General features: G+C 39.2%; 1 protein-coding gene across 3 annotated transcripts in view; it reads left to right on the top strand.

The window, feature by feature from the left end:
• SLC24A4 (solute carrier family 24 member 4) overlaps positions 1-22,357 on the top strand; it is a 101,455-nt gene that overhangs the window by 72,751 nt on the left and 6,347 nt on the right. For 2 of the 3 annotated variants that reach the window (XM_064460605.1, XM_064460607.1), the window contains exons 11-16: positions 1,491-1,660; positions 4,381-4,525; positions 14,638-14,804; positions 17,045-17,159; positions 19,783-19,895; positions 20,534-20,599. In XM_064460605.1, coding sequence (XP_064316675.1) covers positions 1,491-1,660; positions 4,381-4,525; positions 14,638-14,804; positions 17,045-17,159; positions 19,783-19,895; positions 20,534-20,599 — 776 coding nt within the window. Of the gene's footprint in view, positions 1-1,490; positions 1,661-4,380; positions 4,526-14,637; positions 14,805-17,044; positions 17,160-19,782; positions 19,896-20,533; positions 20,600-21,157; positions 22,356-22,357 lie in introns of those variants that run through there. The other variant, XM_064460608.1, reaches the window with a different exon arrangement.

Raw genomic sequence — 22,357 nt, forward strand, 5'->3', positions numbered from 1 at the left:
TTTACCAAATTACTACTAGTCCTATTCTCTATTAGAGATATACTAAGCTGCAAGACAAAACTACAGCATGGATTCTTTGAGTAGGGCGTATTTCTTTGTGAAACCAAAGATCTCTTTATGACACTTCAGGGGACCCCAGTGTACCAACTGAAAACCCATTTTAGTTAAACAAAGCAAGACACTCAAATGCTTAAGGGTAAAAGATATAGCTGTTTATTGGTAATTTAGAGGCTTGCTAGGTTTTTCTTGTTGAATGACAGTGGAAGGATATATTTCTTCAACTTGAGATACGTTAGAAGGTCCTTGAGACAGCAAAGCCTTTATTGCATGATGTGGTTTACATGCATGCATGGATCCAGTCTTCTTCTTGAAAAACAAAAATGTTTCAACATTGTAGCAATACAAAAAAAAAAAAACCAATACAGATTTCTGTGTATTTAGAACAGGTCTGTTTTAATTCCTTTGTTTGAGTTGAATATTTTCTTAGATTTCCTTTGCTCCCTGAGTGGAACCATGCACTAATAATTACCTTTCACTTCTACCTCCTAAATTCTCTTCCTCTTCTTAATGTAAGTAACTTAATGCAAAAGGGGAGTGGGAGGGTGAAGCCAAGGTAAGCAAAGCAGAAAACAAGCAGTAAAGAATTTTGTTGGGTTTTTTCCATACATGTTATTACATGTAATAATTAATATTTATTACAGTCATATGCCTATTTCCTGCCCTGCTTTCTAATACCACATGGGTATGTCTCCTGTCTGCTGAGCCTTGCACTGCTTGCTATGTGTAGTCTGTAGCATTTGTGAGAATATTGGTTTGTTGTTGAGCTCTGAAAGTCCTTGCCTGTACTTGTGTTGATTCCCAGTAAAAGTTTGTCTCTTTGTGTTCTTAACACAGTAGAACAAAACTCTTAACCTTGGTACAAGTTCCTTTATATTAACAAAGGCTTACTTATAACATGTATTTGTTTGTGACAATTGTTTTTCATAATTTCAAATCATGTCATGTTAGAGATATTGATAATATTCTGTGACAGTAAAGTGAAGATTTCCAAAAGGAGTGAGCACAACATTAGGGACTTCTGGATGTGCAACAACCTGATCCAATGGGATAGCTTCAGTGGTTTCAGGAGTGCTGTCTACACTGCCACAGTGTACATGCTTTTAGAGAAGGCTTACAAAATCATAGTGGGACAAGTAATGAATACTGGTACTACAGCATGAATGGCTGGGTGAAATCTGCTCCTGCTCATTTGAGAGTGGGTTGGTGGCTACTTTAGCAGGGTGAAATCCCTTTTCAGCATGTGATCTAAACAAAGTGCACAACTGATGAGCAGATTCATCAGGCTGTAGAAATATTACAAGGAAGTCACTCATAAATTCAAGCATTCAGATGAATATTACCCCCACCTGAGCCTGAAAAGAATGGCTCTGGGTGATGGGAAAGATGGTAAGATCAATTCCACAACTAACTCTGTCTGTTGTGATCATTAGTGAAGGGAATGCAGCAGTATGGCAAAAACAGTGTTGTGATGGTGGATGAGATCATCTGCTCCAGTCCCCCCAAATACCGGTTCCCTGAAGCTGGATTACGGATTATGATTACAAATAAGTTTGGACCACGTACCAGAATGCGGATGGCAAGCCGACTCATCATTAATGAGGTAGGTTCATTAAGAAAGCAATAAATGACTATGAGGCAGAGGGGTTGCCAAAAAGCCGTGCTCATAGTGATTCAGGTCAAATACTGCCATGTTCCTAGGGATGGGGTAGAGCTATGTTTTCCTCTAGCAGATGTGTCACAGCAGATTTGAAGATGGATTCCCAACTGGTGAAGCTTCCTGCCTTAATGGGAGGGCAGTAATCAAGGAGGGACTCCCTTATCTCCCTGCCAGATGATGTTTGTTTCAGTGTGTGTTTGTGGTGTGTATGCTCATTTGGATTTTATCTGCAGCAGAAGAATTGTTTTTGATCATTACAAAAGTGGTCAGGCTAAGACAGGAAAATGGACAGGGCAACCAAAAATCTGTAAGAACTGCTCTTACATTAGCAGCACATCAGGATCACATCAGATATTTGCCTACCTCTTTAGTCTTCAGCATAGTCCTCAGCGCAAAACCAAAGGGGACCAAAATATTTTCATGAGGCGAATTTGCCCTAGACAGTTTCTGTTAACTCTTTCTTGATATATTGTCACCACCACATATTGCTTCTTTCATACGCTGCAGCTGAAGTGACAGGACTGGCCAAGTGATGTTGTTCTGAGCTTGTATGAAGTGCTTGGGGTGAAAACTTTGGCCTGCCAACCTTGGCTTCTGCGAAGGCAGGATTTTATCCTTTGCACTCTACAATGTCAAATATGAGAGGTTTTTACTTTGGCAAATAAATTAATTCCAATAGTTTAGGAAATACAAACTTTAGCAATTTCCTGGAATTTGAACATCATAACACAGTTCCTGTGTCTACCCAGTACTGTGAATACCCCAATGAAAGAATGCAGCACTAATATATTTGTACTAAAAGTTCAGTTTAACAGTAAAACATTTATTATTTATTTATTAGGAAGTCAGTTTGGTGGTATACAGTCGAGCAGAACATCAGTTAGGGCACACAGCAGCAGTTGACCCTGTAAAAGTTCTGCCTTGAAGGCAATTCACTGATCAGAAAATATTTCTTTCTTAATGGATAAGCACACAGAGAGCTGATACTTGCCAGTTCAACACCTGCAAAAAACATTCTCTAAACAAGAGCATTTTGGATCTATGTTCTTAGGTATTCTCACTGCTAAAGTTTTGGAAAGTATTCAGATATGAGTTTTCTCTATTTTTAATTACAGAGAATCACAGGTTGGAAAGGGCCTCAGGGATCATCTAGTCCAACCTTTCTAGGAAGAGCACAGTCTAGACAAGATGGCCCAGCACCCTGTCCAGGTGACTCTTGAAGGTGTCCAACATGGCAGAGTCAACCATTTCCCTGGGGAGATTATTCCAACAGTTGACTGTCCTCAATGTGAAAAATTTCCCCCTCATGTCCAATTGGAATCTCCCCAAGAGCAACTTATGCCCGTTCCCCCTTGTCTTCTCCATGTGACTCCATGTAAAAAGGGAGTCTCCATCTTCTTTGTAGCTGCCCCTTAAGTACTGGTACGTGGTGATGAGATCCCCTCTGAGCCTCCCTTTCTCAAGGCTGAACAAACCCAGCTCTCCCAGCCTATCCTCGTATGGCAGCTTCCCACTCCTTGGATCATCTTGGTGGCCCTTCTCTGGGCCCCTTCCAGCCTGTCCACATCCCTTTTGTATAGTGGGGACCAGAACTGTACACAGTCCTCCAGGTGTGGCCTGACAAGCGCTGAGTAGAGCGGGATAATGACTTCTTTATCTCTGCTGGGGATGCCCTTTTTGATGCAACCCAGCACCCTGTTGGCCTTCTTGGCTGCAGCAACACACTGTTCGCTCATGTTGAGCTTTCTGTCCACCAGCACCCCCAGGTCCCTTTCCACAGAGCTGCTCTCCAGCCAGGTGGATCCCAGTCTGTGCTGCACTCCTGGACTATGTTTTCCCAGGTGCATGACCTTACACTTTTCCTTGTTGAACTTCATAAGGTTCTTGTTAGCCCACTCTTCCACCCTATCCAGATCTACTAGTTCAGAATTTTTTTGCATGTTGTGCAGTAACTATTTTTTCAAGGTATTTCAGAGCACTTTTTAGGAAGTTGCAACAATTTGCAATGAAGAAGAGAACACTTATCAACCCTGCATTATCTCATCTGAAAACCTAAAGTTATTTCTTTCTTTATAAACATAGACAATTACTGTTACATCTCACGTTCTCCAGTGTATTACTGGGCATATATACTGACATTTAAATCCTGTCCGTGTAACTGTTGTACTATGTATTCGCAATGTAGCAGTCTTACACATGTCTGCAGGGGCAGTTATGAGCTTCATGAAAGTATATACTCAGACAAGGGCAACAGGAGTTAGTCTTGGGTAATGAGTCATTCATAAACCAACTCTAACAGTGCGTAAATGTCTTGACTGTTACCACTAGATTATGGTGCTATTGCTGGTTTGAGTGGGAACTGTTGGGTAAGGAGTGCTTCAGAATAACCATGCTCATTAAAACATGGTGTGGAAGAACAGATATGACAACTTTCTCCATCATGGCTTGAAAGACTCCTGCCAGTAATTTTGAGGTGGATGGTCAACACTGGCCTGATGAAGACAGGTAGGCCACAGACAGATTTTTTTGTTGCTGACTGGAAGGAAGGCTTTGTGGAGAAACATCACGGCTCGCGTGACTGGGGCTAGACAGACAGCAAACCCCAGATTTAACAAAGTCAATATTCTCCATACTATGGCAGTTTTGTCTTTGACACTGTGCAGCGTCAGCGGTTAATCCAGTCTGCCAATGGCTCAGGCAAACCACTTCAGAATGGGAGACGTGAGAATATTGAAAATGGGAACATCCCTGTGGTGAACCAAGAGGAGGAGAAAGAAGAGGACAGTCTATCTCCTTTTTCATTGCCAGGTAAGTCTTACTTTCCAGGTGTTTATTGCAAGAAAACAGAAGAGAATTAAAATGCTAAAGACTTGGTTGTAAGAAAAGACAATATATGTGGGGAGAGAGGAGGTGGGGGATTGATTTGACTCTCTGAAGGCTGGATTTGTTGACAGGTGAACTGGGCTGGAGGCTTCATGGCTAAAAGCAGGTCTTCGGAAAGTGTTTTCCAGCCATCATGCACAATAACGGTAGAAGTGCTGGTTTGCCAGAGGCGAAGGGAAAGCAAGTAAGGCAGGTTTATATTAAAAAATCATGTGAGACCAACCCAATAAGCACTGCACTGCTAGTAATTTTGAAGTCCGTAGTTAATAATGGCCTGCTGGAGATTGATAGGCCAGAGGCAGTTAGGTGTATAAATATATAATAACTTGATTTAGGTTTCTTGGATGAAGAGGAAGAAAGGTTTAGGGGGAGAAAGAATGTTTAATATATTTGACAGTGTTTAAAATTCTTAGAATAGCGGTATGTAATAATATTCACCTTTTCAATTTTTTTGGAAATGCTTTGGTCTGAAGGGCTATGTATAACCAACCTTATTATGTTGGTGCCCTTAACACATCGCAGGTTGATGCTCCCCCAAATGCTTTGGAGATTAGACAGCAGAGATTAGATCACCCCTTACAGACATGTAGTCAGCAGTCGTCTGTCACACAGTTACTGTTTAACACAAATATTACTTGGCATAAATGAATACCACACGCAGTGAAAAAGGAGGAAGATTTTTCCACATTGTATGTGATTCTAATTTCTTAGAGATCCGATTGCTTCTGTTGCTGTCATTTTAGAAGAGAAGTTTGTGACTGACAAACATTGAGGCATACTATATGAAGACTGGATAAAACTGTATGTTTTCATGTGTTACTGTACTGTTTGCTCTTACAGGAGCTTCTTGCAGTCAGCAGTTATGGACTTTCATTGGGGGTGAAGGACGAAAACAAACTGATTCACTGAAGATAGGCCCATTAGAAGGGCTCATGATAATCAATGAGATAATGAAAAAACTGGTTTTATTTTATGGCGAAATAAGTGGATCCAAGTCAGCAATATGCTTGTGCACATGAACATGTTGTTAACAACAACAACAATAATAATATTAACAGTAATAAACAACTTTTATAAACCAAAAATGTCTCCCCAAACGATCTTAAAAATGCAGGATTCAATGCATGTGTTGGCAAAGAAGACTTTTTAACAGAATTGTTTTTATCAAGTTTTTGGATTCTAGTTTTAATTAGGGCAGTGCAATCATGCATTTCTTCTTACATTCCAGGACAATGCAGAAATCTTAACATGGGGCAACATTACCTGGAGACTGTATTTGGATTTGTTCAAAACTCAGACAACTTCTTTATGAATAAAAAATAGATTTAGGAGTAGAGCTTCCTAAGTGTGAGACATTCACAATAGACAAAATGCTTTGAATTAAGGACAGAGTTATTAGTTATGCCATTGGCCTTCTTTAAATGCAGTTTTTCTGCATTTTTTAGAAAGTCTTTAAAGATAATGGAGGTGTAACAGGCCAAAGTGGAAGCACTGATGATACAGTTCATACTGGAATGGAGCAGAAGTTCAACATGAACTCAGAGCTGTATAAAAGTCATAAAGTGATTGCTTAAAATCCTCATCATTATCTTCAGGTTTTGTTACTCCTGTTGTCTGGAGATGATTATCTATTGGTTGGATTCTCATTGCTTAACTCATTTATTCTGAGGGACAGTTCTGTTATTTTTGCTTTCAGAAGTATCACTTTAATAACTTCGGAGAAAATGTAAAGAATCAGCATCATGCTTTGTTGTTATTTAAATACTGTGGCACAATCAGTAGCCTAAAAAAATCCTGACATTTAGAAATGGCTTTAGGGAAAAGGTAGTTTGCAGACAGTTTCCCAGGATCCCTTCTGTTTTTCTTTTGATATATTTTCAGGCAAGGAATAAGGCACATATATTTTCTAAAGATCAGAAGTTCATGTATTCTTTCAGTACTATAAAGAGCTCTGTGAAGAATAGGCTTTCACTTTCCAGCACAACTTTCGAAGGCAAGTGCTTGCAGTGTGCTAAGTAGAAAATTCCCTCCAGTATTTTAAGAGCTGCAACAGAAATGGCCATGAATTGGACCAAACCCTTTTTTCTGCTGTTCTGTAGACACCTTTTTTAGCCTAGTTTGGGGTTTGTCTTTCCTCCTTCAAATAGTGTATTCTACAGCCTTTTGCAGCAACAAGTTTTTTCTGAAACAAATAAATATAAGTGAAGTTTAAAGCACTATATAATCTCTGAGTGATTCCCAGTAATCATTTACCATCTGTAAGCTTTTCTTAATGTTCTTTTACCCTCAATCAACGGTAGTGATCAGCAATAAATGTAGGGCTTTAGCACACAGAAATAGAGAATTAAAATGTTACATGAAAACAGCCTCAAACTACAGCATCCAGCCCAGATCCCATATATCAAACATTCAGAGATTCAGCCCGAGGCCGTGGTTCAGACCCATCTTGAAACAGCAGACAACACATAGTTTTTGTGGAAACTACCTACAGTATCATACAAACCAGCCTTTGCCTTTGGTTTCTGTGTGGGAAGAAACGGTCCCTTTAAAAGAAGAATTTATTTCTTGACCTAACTTTTAGGCCATGATGGTTACCTTCCAAGAGAAAGTCTCATTTGATGCTTTAGAGTTCGATTGCTCTACAGTTGTTTGGAAACAGGTCTTAAACTTTTAAAAAACCCACACAGATCAGAATAAAGCAGGATGAAACTGAGCAAGCATATGTTGACAATGGAATGATATGTAAAAATCCTTGCATAGCTCAGTAGTCTTTTAGAGACTAGACTTAGAAAAGCACTTCTGTGCAGCTCTTAATGGATGCTTAAATCCCATTCACTGTCACATGTTCAGGATCCTTTAAAATACTCAGAGTTCTCAGCTCCTGCTTGTTTCAGAGAAATGAAGAGCTCCTTCTTTTACAGGACTGGACCATGCATGCTTTATATAAATTGTGATGGTGTTAGCTAAAATAGGAATAATAATTCCCAGAGCTAAAATGAGATTAGCAATCCTGCCCATTTTGTATGGATTCCAAATACGAAGACAACACGTAGGGTAAACACAAAAAGGAATTAACAGTATCTGCTAATAACATTAAAAATGTTTCTACTTGGTCAAACCAAATGTTTGTCTTGCCCAATATTCTGATTACAACCATGACTTTATGAAGAAGCCTGGGGAAGAATGAGACAGGACAAGTTGGCCTTCAGCTATTTTCAGCTCAAGTATCTTCCTGGACTGGGTGTAATGTCTAAGTATTTAAAAATCGTTAATGTATTTCTTCTTCATTAAGCTGTCTAACTCTCATTGAATCTTTGCAAAAATTTAACACCCACAACATCCTTTGGGAAGGAGTTTCATGGCTGTGTGAAGAACTGTCTCCTTTTACTTGCTTTGAACCTGGCTCCTATTAGCTTCATTTGATGTCTTCTTTTATTGGAAAACACAGTGAACAAAGCAAACCCCATGTACCTCACTTGAACACTGAGGATGCTGTAACTCTTTGTTATATCCCCTATGGAGTTGTATGTCCTCAAGGTTGAGCTAAAGACAGGCAAGAGTTCCATGTAGAAACCTCTGTAGTTTCTGTCTCTGCAAACACTGATGCAGAGAGTTCTTTTAGCTTCTCTGCAATGCCCCTATCTTCTCTCAGTGCTCCTTTATACTTTGATCACTCGTGGACCCAGCAGACTTCCTGCTCCTAAGTATTTGAAGTAAGATTTATTGAGAATTTTGATTCCTCTTTGTAGTTGCTCCTCAGACTCTCTTTTTGGCCTGCTTTATGGTGCTTTTGCCAAAGTTTAGAAACATGAAGCGGCTGAGTTAGGAAGAGAGCTAGTTTCCATAGCTTCTTTGATGTTACAAGAGAGAAGTTCTTCGAAGAAGGTAGTTCAGAGCAAGAATGAACTGTAGCATTCTGAAATGTTTTTTGGAATGAAATTCTGAATTTTTTTTTCCTCTTGCCACTGCCTATGTAATGGCATATCTACCTTAGAATTTTATTTCAGAACACAAATGTGCTTCTGAGGCACATCTCACTGTTGTCCTTATGAACTGCACTTCTATTTGCATCATGCTCTTGGAGCTCATGAACCAGGCTCCTTTTGTAGAAAACCAAACTGGAAAATGTGCTCCAGAAGAGCAATGAGTGTGCTCTGCCTTGGAGGAGGATACACAGGATAAATTGGAAGAGAAGTGGGCAAGGCTTTAGTCTAATAACTCATCACTTCATTCTGAAAGGTCAAAGAAGGACTTGAGGAATTCTATAAATCCCAGTTCTCCCTTACAAAGAACATTGATAAAGTAGACAGCAAGGTTAAAACATACAAAATAAACCATGCCAAAATCCAATGAAGTCAAACAAGATATGGGGAGTATCTCCGCTCAATTACATTTTATTTTTGTTTAATATTGTCATGTGTAAACCTATAGTAACTCTGAGAGTAAGGCTTGTTTCTGCATACTGGAGCAAATTCTTTTTCTGGACCAGTTCCCACTGTACCAAAAATGTGTCCTCAAGAAAAAATTACTGGCATAAATCCAAATATGCAAAGTGTAGTAAAGTCACAGGCTGAAAATAGAAATCTGAGTTGTTTTGGACAGATCTCATGGTCTGGAATTTGGAACTTGTATTCTGGAAAATGGAACTTCCAAGAAAAGTGTCAGTAGTTTGGAAAATACTGTCTTTTTGGGTGAGGATAAGAAGTAAAACCTCAGTATTTTCCACAGAAAAAGAACTGTTTAGAAAGCTGTGTTGCAGGAGTATTGCAGTAGGAATGTTTTAGTAGGTCAACTGCCTGCTTGGAAGGCTGGCAAAGGTTAGGCCTTCTTTGATACCCTTTTACACACTATGTATTCTGTCTCTAGTGTGGTAATGCAGACATCTGTTGCCTCCACAGTTTCTAAGGAAAGTTGCAGAGCTGAAATCAAGAAGGATTCTCCGAGAAGGTGGAGAGGCAGCTGCTGTGTTAGTTTTCCTAACAGCAAATTGAAAACCATTTTCTCAGAAATTTTTTATTTTGCAACAAAGGCATTTTTCAGTGGAAAATAATTCTGATGGAAAATTCACAATGGATCTAGTTTGTTATATCTGTTTCAGTTGTTTCTATATTGAGTCCTGTACTTGGGTCAAAAATTTATATCCCTCTGGATTCCTCACATGCTCAGAAATGAGTAAGGCTTTTCAGATTGGGTAATTTACATATATTAAAATTTTCCAGTCAGTCTCAACTCTGATAAACAACAGTACTTTCTAGCAGAAATTTACTTGCTGTCTGGATTAGTACAAAACTCTCAGTGTGGGGGTGTGGATGTTACTGTTAGACATTTTCAGGTTGAAATGTGAATTAATATTGCTAATGATATGTGGGTGTAAATATATATTTGTAAACATAAAGCCTAATTAGGACCAAGGGGACAGGAGACTTTTAATTGGGGGAAAAACAGTTTGGGTTTTTTTTTCCCCAAATGAAAAATGGTAGAGAGATTTAAAAAGATATAAAAGGAATTTAAAAATGAAAAAGTGGAGCACCAAAAAAAATCAGCAGCAATAATCTTCCTAGGCCTTATTTTTCTTCTAAGTTTACCATTGTCAAAAGCAAAATCCCAGAAAAATAGAAATAGGTAGTAAACTCCAGGAAGCCTTTCTCATTTTGCAGGTAGACTTAAATTAGATAAAACCTTTCCCATTTTTCAAGTTCCTTTAAATTAGAGATTTATATGGATTTATAACAATACAGTTATGAAAAATCCTGTGTGCCAGTTAGGTTCATGCTTTTCAGGGATGTTACAGGTTTTTTAGATCGATCAGCTACTAATTGCTTTGTGTAAGGAGATACTTTTTTCACATGTGAAGGTTCAGGCGTGTTCTGAAGTAGCTAATGTGCGGAGCAGTGGTCTGTGCCTGACTGCCACACTTTTAAAGGGAAGACTAAGTGGAAAAGCTATCACATTTAACTAACTACAGTAACTTAGATCTGACTCCTGATGGTGTAGTTGCAGACTCCAGTCCGTCTAAACTCAGCAAAAGTGTTCTCTATGCAACTTTTTGACTGGGACACTTAGGCTGTCTACACTATATGCGTTTGGAAGTTCTGTTTCAGACCAGCTCTAGCTTGGTCCCAAGGACTAAACGCCCACTATTACTTGGAACACCTTGGACTTTGTGCCTCTGGTTCAGCTTTATACCAAGGGAATCACGTTGGTGCGATGCAAGACTGCTCTGTGTTGCAAACTAAAATACAGTAAAATTGCAAATCAAAATACAGTCAATGGGGACAATCAGGAGATTTACTTCAAGGGTACGGTCCTGATCCAAATGAAAACAGAAATGTAGTTTCATACTTTTATACTGAGCTCCTCTCAATTCTTTGTGAACGTTGCGAATCGGACAGTATTTTTCCTGTAAAAAGGCACTTGCTTTAGTACCTTAAGGAACCCTTCCTTTTCTGTCTGTGCTGTAATGTGTGTTGTTGACTTCATTCACCAGGACAGTACCTGTATGTGAAAGTAATTACTGTGAGCAAAACATCTAGAAAGGTAACAACCCCAGAAATATATTTAAAGTTAGCAAAGGGCTCTTTGTTGTAGGGATGCTGCTTTGTTTTCAGAAACTTTGTAATCAGGCTGTCCTGTAATGATACCTCTCTGAAATACTTGGCATTCTTGGCTTCAAGATATCTGGAGAAGCAGAAAAATGCATGTATAAAATAGGAGGACCAACTTCATGCAAAAACCCTCATATTTTTCTTTCACAGTAGGGCAAAGTGAACAGAATATAAACCCATGGTGCTTTCTGTAATAAGGCAATATTCTTTCATTATTGTCATGGGAGGTCCGACAACCAAAATACACCTTTCCTCAGCTATGTGGGTTGCTGCAGGAGACTTCAGACCCAGGGCATGCAGGAGTGCCTGGTTCTGCTGTTGAAACAGCTGAGCTAAGGCCTTGTAATGGGACTGTTTGTTTTTGCAGAACATCTCTGTATTGAATAATAGCCTTGATGAAGATGATAATTTTCTTCCTTGCAGATGTACTAGTGAGCTAAGCAACAATCATAAAACAATTTGTCATGAACTAAAAGCGTACCCCAATTTGAACATATTTATCACTAAATCATTATAATGATTATTTTAGAGTGGATGGTCAAAAACCAAACAATAGAGCAGCTCAAGAAGTAATTTCGAAAGAAATTTTAAAAATAAAAATTTTCAAGCTATATATTGTTTGTGCATTCATTGAAGCCAGGTGAAATGAATAAAGTCATCCATTCCTGAGGAAATGAAGTCTAACTTTATCGAGGTTGCTGCTAAACTTACTTACTAAATTCTTACTTAACTGCCAAGTTTACAGAATAAGAGTAGACTTCTTTAGCACTGGGCGCCACACAAATTCTATGACCCAGCATAGTAGGAGCTGAAGAAAATCGTCTGAGCAGAACCGAAGCCAGATATGCTTAAGGCTTTATAGAGAAGTTTATAAAAGCTGGCAGATTCTGGCACAAAAGAGAAAACAATGTAAAGTGAGTCAAGTAGGCTGCTTTGGCCGTGGTGGTTCAGAACTAAACACCAGGCTAACGGTAAATGGCCAGACAGATCCTCTGTTAACCCAAGAAAACCCAGAATCACATGCATTTCTTGTTCCCAGAAGTCTCAAGCCTAGTTGCATTGTAATGAATGCAAATGTCACTTCCACAAACCATCTAGCTATAAAAAACAGTTCTTACTGATTATGTTGTGTAGATAAAGTATAACCACTAATAGAGCCAGGAATTTTAATCTGACACACATCCATTCAAACGGAGCAAAGATAAGGGAATGGCAAGTCCTCCTCCATTAACATTTTGGTTTTCTTGGAACTGAGCAAGCATACCAATACCGGTGGTAAGGCACTGTGAACTCTCAGAGTTAAGCGTTTAAGTAATTCATGGCACTAGACAGGATCCCTGACAAGATAGATATTCCCCAGCAGAGGCTGGGTGCATCTATTTATTCTCTGTTCTCCTGGCAATTTTGTTTCTTATGCTCATGCTACCGAAAAGAGAAATGGGACTGAATCTCCTGTGGGTAGCAGCACTGAAGTCAGTGAGATTATACCCACATCAGATCAGAATCAGATCCATAATTTTTTCCTGACAAACTGTTGCCCACTTGCCCTGCATTTGGAATTATGTACTGAGGAAATTACAGGCCTAGGCCATGCTGACTTGTTTGACTCTGAACCAAGCTTAGCAACTTGGGTAGACAAAAGAGTACAAATCAACTAACAGGAGTCTTTTAATGATCCAAACTGTAACAAATTAAACAGGGGGAGTTATAAATTACCATAGGATATTTACAGACTTGTTAACAGAATTGAAGTGAGATGTGAGCTAAGAAGTGTCATTTTCTTGACAGAACAAATAAAAGATAACTGTTTTAAAAATCTGTATAACAGATTTTTCCTGTAAAATCTGTAATAGATCCCCAGTGACATGTAAAATTCTAGAATTAGACTTGACCCCAGAAGACTTCCGTAGTTTTATGTGTTAGAAGTGCCACAGCCACAAGCTAAATGGGAATAAAAAGCCAAGCTTAGTCTAAGGTTTCCTGGTGGGTTGATGGCATCTCAGAATTCACAAGGAAATCTCAAGTTAAGGAGCTGATTCATAACTTAGGCAAGACAATTTAGTATAGAATGCATACTGAAGTAAATTAATGAAGACATGCATTTGGAGTCACCAAGTAAAATTAGATTAGTAAGTAGCCTCATAAATTACAAAAGTATTACTAACTTTTAAATGTTTAGTATTTAATTGCATTGCATCTACCGCACATTGATCCAGAGAACAGATTTCAGTCTAATTAAATTCACTTACAGAAACTCCTGTTAAACAAATCCTAAATCCCAGTGTCTTTGCTGAAAGAAAATTCCTGGTGAAATTGATAGAGGCTTTCACTGACTATTACCTGCCCTTTGTAATTTAGCTAAATAACTTCACTGAAGATGTATCTGGGAATTTTCTTCAATGTGATCAACCATTTTATTCAAAATGGCATATTTTATTAGATCTCATGCATATTGCTATCAGTTAATGAAGGGAATCCTTACTAGCATAATTCTAAAGCAATGTAAAGAAAACCCAAAAAAACCACACCATGCTGTTGGCTGTGATAATCTGGTTTAGCCTGATAAACAAATTTGTTATCCTACTAGCAAGATACCTCATGAAACATAGAAATATAAATGCCCCATTTATTTATGGCCCAATTATAAAATAATTCTCTTTTGTGTATTAAGATTTATATGCTCATTAACAACACTTTACATTTTTAAAAAATGAGAAGGTGTGTACCTGTCTTCACTAATGACAGTTCTCTTGTATTTCTCACCAGTTGGTTTTGGAGAGCTGTACAAGGGAAGTCATTATCTTCAGTTTCCTTTTATAGAGGATAAGAGACCATCTCAAGGTAGCGCTATATGCAGTTGGAGAGAGTTAACAAGTCTAGATCTCCCAAGTACCAGTTTAAAGTTCTGCCCAAGTGACCAGACTGAGGCATGTGAAACAAATTTGTCATTTTCATAGGTTGGGTCTGTGCTCTGGTTTTCTGTGAAAGTATTTTCTGTTGCTGCACAGAAGGTATAGGTTATTTTCACTACAAGGATTTCCATCTTCCCTTTTAAAAGGTTGTTTGGTTCTGTTTGTTTTGTGGTGTGTTTTTTTTTTTTTATTTTGGATTAATAGTAATATAGGTGTTTGAAAGAGCAACAAACATGACCGTTAATTTTGGTTTTAAAAGCAGCCATGCTTTTAAATCATTGTAATTCTTTCATGGATTTACATAGACCTTGGCAGACTTGACTATAAGTTTCTGGATGCACATGCAAAACTTCGCTGAGTGATGAGAGCAAGTATAGATGAAAGGTACACTGGAAAATGAGCTGACACACACAGCTGTAAGCATCCTTCTGGGATTATCTGCTGTGTTCAGAGAGGTGTAACTGGACCTGGGATAGTGATGGGAAAGCTAAGCTGGTTCTTTCCTTTCTTTGTCCTGTAGATGGAAAAATGAACAAAATTAAATGGATTTTGACATGGCCATTGATGTTCGTGCTCTTTTGCACCATTCCAAACTGCAGCAAACCACGGTGGGAGAGATGTTTTATGGTGACGTTCATCTTATCCACTCTCTGGATTGCCTTGTTCTCCTACTTCATGGTGTGGATGGTAAGTGCATGCAGCAGGACTCTCCATACTGAGTGAAATGTGCATCTCAAAATAGATCTTTTGTGCATTTATTAAAGAAAGGCATGTAGTTGTAGTGCAGTCTCTTCAGCTCATACTCTAATTATTATAATTCTAGCTTTCTGCTGCTCTTTTCTGCACAAAGAATTGGGCCTTTACTCTATAGGGCCCAATACAGTACAGGAAGGTTCCAGCCTGATTTTCAAGAGAACGTGGACGTCCACATCCTACTAGTAAAAAGGAGTTTACATGAAAATGTTTAACTCTCAGCAGCTGAGACACCTTTAGAAATTTGGCTACAGGGTCTGATGCCGAAACATTCACAAAAGATGGATGGCGTAATTTGAAGACTCAGAAGTGATGTAAAAGACCTTGGGCAGACTGGAATAAAGCAAGAAAATCCTTCTTAGTGAAGAGTATTATGATTGCTGGTATGTCTCCGTTTGCCCTAGGTCTGTGAGAAGCAGTATATGAGGTGCATGCCTGTAAAACATTGTCAATTCAGGAGCATGCTTCCTTGAAGATTTGAATCGGTTCCTATTTTTTCTTTCTTTCCCTCTTTCAGTTTCTCAAGTTTACATTTTCAGTCAGAGAAGAGGCATGAATAGGAAAGCTCCTCAAATAGTTTCTGTGATGGAAAAATTAGCCATATTTTGAAGTATAGAAAGTTACCTTTTTCTACACTAAAAGATGAAAACCCAAAAAGTTGTATATGCCTATAATTGGAAGATTAATAGGATGTGCCACTGAAGAATTTATATGCCCATCTTTCCTTTCAGAGGAAAATATAGTGAAGAAACCTTCAGCTGGTTTCATACTGGAATATGTGTAGTGTCATGTATATACAGTCATAGTCATATATATTTACATATATATACTTTTTTAGTCATACATATGGAAGGATTTTTATTCATGAGCTTATTACCTGCAAAATCTTTTTTGGGTGGAGAACGTCTCTACCTTCCTCAAATGTGTCATGCACTTGCAAACTGCTTTATATTTATGTTTCCTTTCATGGAAGATTCTGTTTTCTATATACTTTTTGCAACTTCCTATGTAAGTTTTGCATTGTAATGTAATCCTCTTTCCTCTTAACATAGACTGTTTTGGAGAAATTCATATAGCAGCCACTCATTCTTGGCATAATGGTGCCAAAGCCACACATTCATTTCATACCATATGTCCTTTGAAAGGCCATGCTCTGTACCTTGGTTCTATCTGTAGATATCCCCTTCACAAATGAGAGATGTGCTCATGAAGGCTGCAACACTGCTTATTTTAAGAGGCAGCCAAACCTTAATACCCCATTATCACTCACAGCAGGGGAAGCATGCCCACTCCTATTTCTGAGCCACAGCTTGCCCCTGAGAATAAGGTTTATGAGTGGGTCCCTAAAATACACCTTTTCTTTGGCAAAGGGTCCAGTTTTCCTCATGTAAGAGACTGGCAAACTGTTTCAAAAAAACAACACAGAGCCTTAAAGACTGCCACCATTAGCAGGCTCAGCAGGGAAGCAGCTGCCTGTCCCTGATTCAGTCTTCTCACTCTCACAAAGCTATTTCCTTTTCAGCTGCCTGTTCAGCCTTTTTTCTTGATGTTTTTTCAACCGCCTTCTGATGTTCTAGCTAAATACAGTTCCCTGTCCTTTCCAAGATCTCTGCTACAAGCATCAGCCATTTCCTAAGCTCTTTTAAAGCTGCATCTGGACTCTCAGGGAACAATATATCCAGGCTTGCTCACTTTGGGATTATATCAGAAGTCGTGCAAGGAACTGGTTCCTTCTTCATGTGTTGGCATAAAATAAGTTCTTCATATCTCTGCCCCTACATCACAATATAAATTGGTTGCAGTCCTTTTGAGAATAGAACCAGTGAGAATCTTGCCATTCTTGGGAATAATAATTAAAAAAAATCCCACAGGTTGGATTGTGTCTGTGCTCCTCTTTAAAAGATTTCTGTGTCCTGTTAGAAGTAGAGAAAATTGAGCTTTTTGTTTGCTCATAAAATGTTAAATAATATAACCCAAAGTACTTTTCCTTTTCACAGCATTGGTTTTAGGCTGATTATTCCACAATAATTTAATTTGCAGCCATGGATAAGCATCCTGAATCTAATCCTGTTATGGTCCACACCAGAAATTAAAGTTAAGAGTATGCCACAACTACATTAGAATGAGGAGACTTTCCAAATATGATAGATTAATCTGTTTTCCTCACTGTTCAGGTGACTGTGATTGGGTACACCCTTGGGATACCAGATGTGATCATGGGCATTACTTTCCTAGCTGCAGGAACAAGCGTCCCAGACTGCATGGCCAGCTTAATAGTTGCAAGACAAGGTACTGTGTCTGCTGAAGCACAACTGCAATCTTATGTACGTGCTCTCTAAATTGCTTCCTCCATATACACAAATCCTCAATGCAATTTTATTCTTTTTTTTTTTTCTTTTATATTTACTGTTTCACAGCCTCATTAAAAGCCAAAACACTTTGCTAATTATTGTGAACCAAAAAAATAATCCCTGTCCTGTTATCTTTTGCTTATTGGGACTGGGCACACCCTAGCATTCTAGAAGGTCATTCAACACTCAGCTATCCCATGTATGGTATGTATCAGTCAGGGTAAAAAAGATAAAAGCATTAGACAAAACTGGAATATCAGCTGGGGAAAACTTCATCAAAGAATATATGCTGACCAACACATGTCCATGTAAGACTTGTACTGATTTCTAAAAGACTTCTTGAGCCCAGTGATGTGAAGTGATTTAAGAGGGTCTGGCAGAAGTGATGTTGCTCCAGGCATACTTCTCATCCAGACGAGGACCTCTTTCCCATTGGGACATACGGATAGCCACACTGGAGGGGTTTTAGGTAAATGTCAGCTATGTCCTTATCAGCTTTCCAGCTGAAATTGTCAAAGGCTTTCTCATGTGTCTTTAAGTTTTGATTAAGGCTCTTTACATTTCCTTTTTCACTTGAGAAATACCTGTAGCCACATCTCTTCCTGTTGTTGAAAACCATTAAAACTGACAGTGTGATATCCTGTACTACAGTAGAATAAAAAAAGGTCCTAATTTTCTTTTCCACTATTCCAATTCCCATAGTCTTTTTTTCCAGATAATGAGATCTCCAGCACGCATCACTGGGCAAAGAACAAGGGTTCTGAAGTGACAAATTAAGTATTCAAAAGCCCCCCACCTTTGTAGTTTGAGATGAGTAGTGCTGTCGTGGTTTAGCCAGCAGCTCAGCCCCACACAGTCGCTCGCTCACTCCCCCACCGGTAGATGGGGGAGAGAATCAGAAGGGTAACGCTCATGGGTTGGGATAAGAACAGTTTAATAATTAAAAGAAACAACAACAGAAACGCAATGTAAAGGAGAACAACGAGAAGCGCAAAACCCCAGGGGGGAAGGAGGGAGCACAACGAACCACCAAAACAAACCACACACAACACAACCACCAACCTCACACCACCCCCAAGCCACAAACTGCCGCCCCTTAATATACTGGTCATGGTGTCACATGGTATGGAATGAGCATCCCATTGGCCAGCTGGGGTCAGCTGCCCCCACCATGGCCCCGTCCCTCCCAGCCCCCCCGCCACGCGGCAGAGGGAAGCTGGAAAAGTAGCTGAGCCCCCACGGTGAGGAGAATTAACCCCTTCTCAGCCAAAACCAGCACAAGTGCTGTTAAATGTTGCTCGATTGAGAAGAATTATATATTTAAAATATTCCATTTTCCAGGTTGCATTATTTGTCGTGTGCAGGAAAGTCTCACAAAAAGCAGGACAAAAAAGTATTCAGGATTCTTACAGGACTTCCTACTAAATTAGTTTTCCATGTATAGTATTAAAGTGAACAGACTTTTGCAAGAGCAGAAGGAAAATGTGTTACATTTTAAAATTAACAGACTGCTTCTTTAGATTACTTATGGTTTAGCATTAGGCAAAACTACTGTAGGGTTTCTTTCCTCTCAAAGTGAAGGTAAGCACTAGCTTGGCAAAAAGTAGTCCTATTCTCTCAAAGACAGTACAGGGACTTTGCACTCCTTGGATTCAAGAGAGATGTTTACTGACAGATTGCAGACAAATACCTAAAAAGTAGAGATGGATGCTACCATAACATGGATCCAAAGCATAACCTTTCTCTCAGCAGCTTCCTGCAAGAAGATGCTGTGGCATGGTAGTGTCTGTCTCCACTCTGTACTCTCAAAGTATTTGTGGGACATGTCCCATTTACGTCAGTGTGTCTCTTCCTTTCCAGTATTCCCTTTGTGGAAGTGATTCGATAGTTAGGCCAGTGCCTAAGGGAAGTGAGCAGGGACAGAGAAGAATTATGCCTTCCTCACACCCATTGACACTGGTGCAGAATGAGATGCCAGCAGTGATGAGCATTAGTCGATTTTGAGTAATGCCTTCAGACTTGACCACCATTCACTCTTTTATTTTTCCTTTCCTGTAGCATTTTATTGTTCCTGGAGTATTATCAGTGCTGATTAAGCCCCACAGAAGTGCTTGATATCTTTGAGTAACATCTGGTTGGGTTCTTTCCAGGATCACTTTTCATCATTCGCATGAGATAAAGGCCACCTGTCCACAAACTAAATCCAGTACATAATCTCCAGGTTCCCTGTGGCTGCAGACTACCTAGAACAAGACTTGTTATTTTAACTGGCATTGAACTTGGGTGCTGAACAGATACACACGCCCAGCAAAGGCTCTCCAAGACACAAGGAGGATGTAGTTGGACTGTGCAATTATTTGGGTACTTTTTTCAGGAGTCATGCAAAGATTATGGAAATTGTCTCCCTACCTCAGATACTCTGGCCAGTCCAAGGGGGCTTGGATCAGTGTAGATCATTCCCCTTTAGTACACGAAGTACTAAAGATCATTCCCTTCTAGTACACAAAGTAACGGTCCTATACTTTGTTTTTACCCAAGAGTTTGTTTTTTTTTCTCTGCAGGCCTCGGTGACATGGCAGTATCCAACACAGTAGGGAGCAATGTCTTTGACATTCTGGTGGGCCTTGGCATTCCATGGGGTTTGCAGACCATGGTGATTGATTGTGGATCAACTGTATGTATACTTGGCAAATCTTTAATTTGTTCTTTTTGTCTATTAAAAAAAAATCCTAAAAAAGAAAGCATGCAAATAAAATTCTAAAAAAACCCCAACAACCCGCTGAGCATGTTATTGTTTGCTAAATAAGTTATTATTTCTTTGCCAAGGATCCAGGACTTACAGCAGCAATTCTCCTTCCAAAAGCTGCAATTAATTCTGAGTTTCTCAACTGCAGTACATTATAGTGTATAGAAGAAAAATAGCACCATGGATATCCATTCATGGCTCTGTCATTTTCTCACTACACAACTTCAAGCACACCTGTCTCCCTGTACCTTAGTATTTTTGTCTGTAAGATGAGCATAATGGCATATCTCTCTCTCTCATGAGGATCTTTTAATATAAAATCCATTATAAATGCCAAATTGTTTTTACGGAGGTGGGATTACTTATACATTTGTTTTGATTCCTTAATCGTCCCATTCTTCATTTTGATAAATCTGTCACATAGTTTAAAATGTGTAAGTCAGTCACTATTCAAAACAGAAGGTGGACCATAGATCAGTAAATTGATCTGTAGTGTAAATAACTCCAAAGCACAGTTATTATATGCTGAGCATTTTAAAGGTCTCTTCTCTATCTAATTCCCACAGGTTAAGATAAACAGCAAAGGGCTGGTCTATTCAGTTGCACTTTTGCTAGGATCAGTGGCACTTACTGTAAGTATTTGAGTGTGTCCAAGTATTCCAATTGCAAAATATTTAATGGGTATTTACACGTTATAGAAGGACAAAATGGCAATACTTATTATCCCCAAAGCATTGATTCCTGTAAAGTATCATTCTTCTAGCAATACCATGAGTTCAAGAGCTAACATTGTCCTCAGTGAGGACTCAAATATGACATTTTATGTAAGAGATTCTGGATACATGTAGGTCCCATTGATTTCAGTGGCCATGTTGAAACTGTGGGATCCAATAATACACCTGTGTGCCTGTGTTCAGCTGCATACCCCAGGCCTGTCTGTACTTTACGTTGGGACAAGACCCAGGTAATCACCCATTGCCCTTGTCTCTGATTTCCAGAGCCAGCTTGGACTAATGAAGTGCTGTAGCCAAAACCCTTAATGAAGGCTAGTCTGTGAGGATTGTGAACCTCAGGACTTTGAACAGGCATGCTAAATGTCACTCAGCATAAGATATTTACCCTTGTAACGCATGGCTTGTTAAGTTGAAACAATAATTCTGTTTCAAAAGTCAATTTTGCTGGTACTTAAGGTCTGATCCTGCTGACTCCCAGGGAACCCTCTGTGGGAAGAAGCAAATCCCAAAGGTATAAAAATATTCACTTATACTAATGTCTTTCACTGATCACCTGTGGAGACTCTGTAGAGGAGGGTTTTGTCACTGGAGATTTCACACTGTTGCATGACTAGGTCCTACAAAACTCTGCATCACCTGTGCATGACTTAAGTGATAGAATGACCAGGGCTGTTCACTCTGCCACTAACTTCTTAATGTACCCAATACATAAGCTGTGGGAGCCTATCTTTTCTTATCCCCAATTCTGCCATGCTGCACAGTGCCTGTGAACCAACAAAGATGTTCTGTAGATATTTGTATCTGATGTTGCTGCATGCATATTGGTAATCAGCACTTTGGAAAAAAATGGGAGGATTATGCAGATGTGTTACTATGCTAGCTGTTCATGCTTTTCTGAAGAGTCTTTTCATAGCAGAAGCTGTAGCACCTGAGTTCAAAGCATCTGTTGTTGTATCATTTGTTATGCTGGATACCCTGATTTGAACAGGCCCTCCCAGCAAAACTCAATGGAGAGTTTTGAGCAAAATGAATAATAATTCAGAGGCACTCAACACCATTGAAAATAGATTACTTCATGAGGACTTCATTGCTTTGCGGCCTGTAACTTGTAACTCCCCTTAGTTCTGGAGCTGAGCAAAACATCAAAGAAAGCACCTCCTCTGAAGCTGTTGGAAGAATGAACATTAGGTGCTTGTGTACTACTGGGACATAGAGGATCTGTAAGGGGAACACTGAAGGGAGAGGCATTCATGTAGTTCAGTGCCTTCCTTTACTTTATACTGAATCAATGAATGAGTGCTGCCTGACTAGAACATGCCTGATGTTCTGAAAATGCACCATAGACTGAAACTGAGCACCTAGGGGGCCTGTTTCTCATTTACATGAAAGGTCTTGTGAAGGGGCCTTAAAACAGGTTCATTTAATATTTTGTAGAAGGATCTCAGGACATCTGAGAGTCAGGGCAGGGTTTGAGTTCTTAGTTTGGGCTTTTACATTCCTTCTTGATCAGAAAAACAAATGTTGCCTTTTTGATCTATAAAATACTTAGAATATATTTTTATCTTTGTTCAGGATCTCTAATTCAAAAGACACTAATTTCTTGCTTGTAATGTTTATTTCCAAAAGTCTCCTTCGAGGCTTAATTAACTAACACTT

The sequence above is a fragment of the Phalacrocorax carbo genome, chromosome 9 (assembly GCF_963921805.1).
Source record: "Phalacrocorax carbo chromosome 9, bPhaCar2.1, whole genome shotgun sequence".
Taxonomy (NCBI): Eukaryota; Metazoa; Chordata; class Aves; order Suliformes; family Phalacrocoracidae; genus Phalacrocorax; species Phalacrocorax carbo.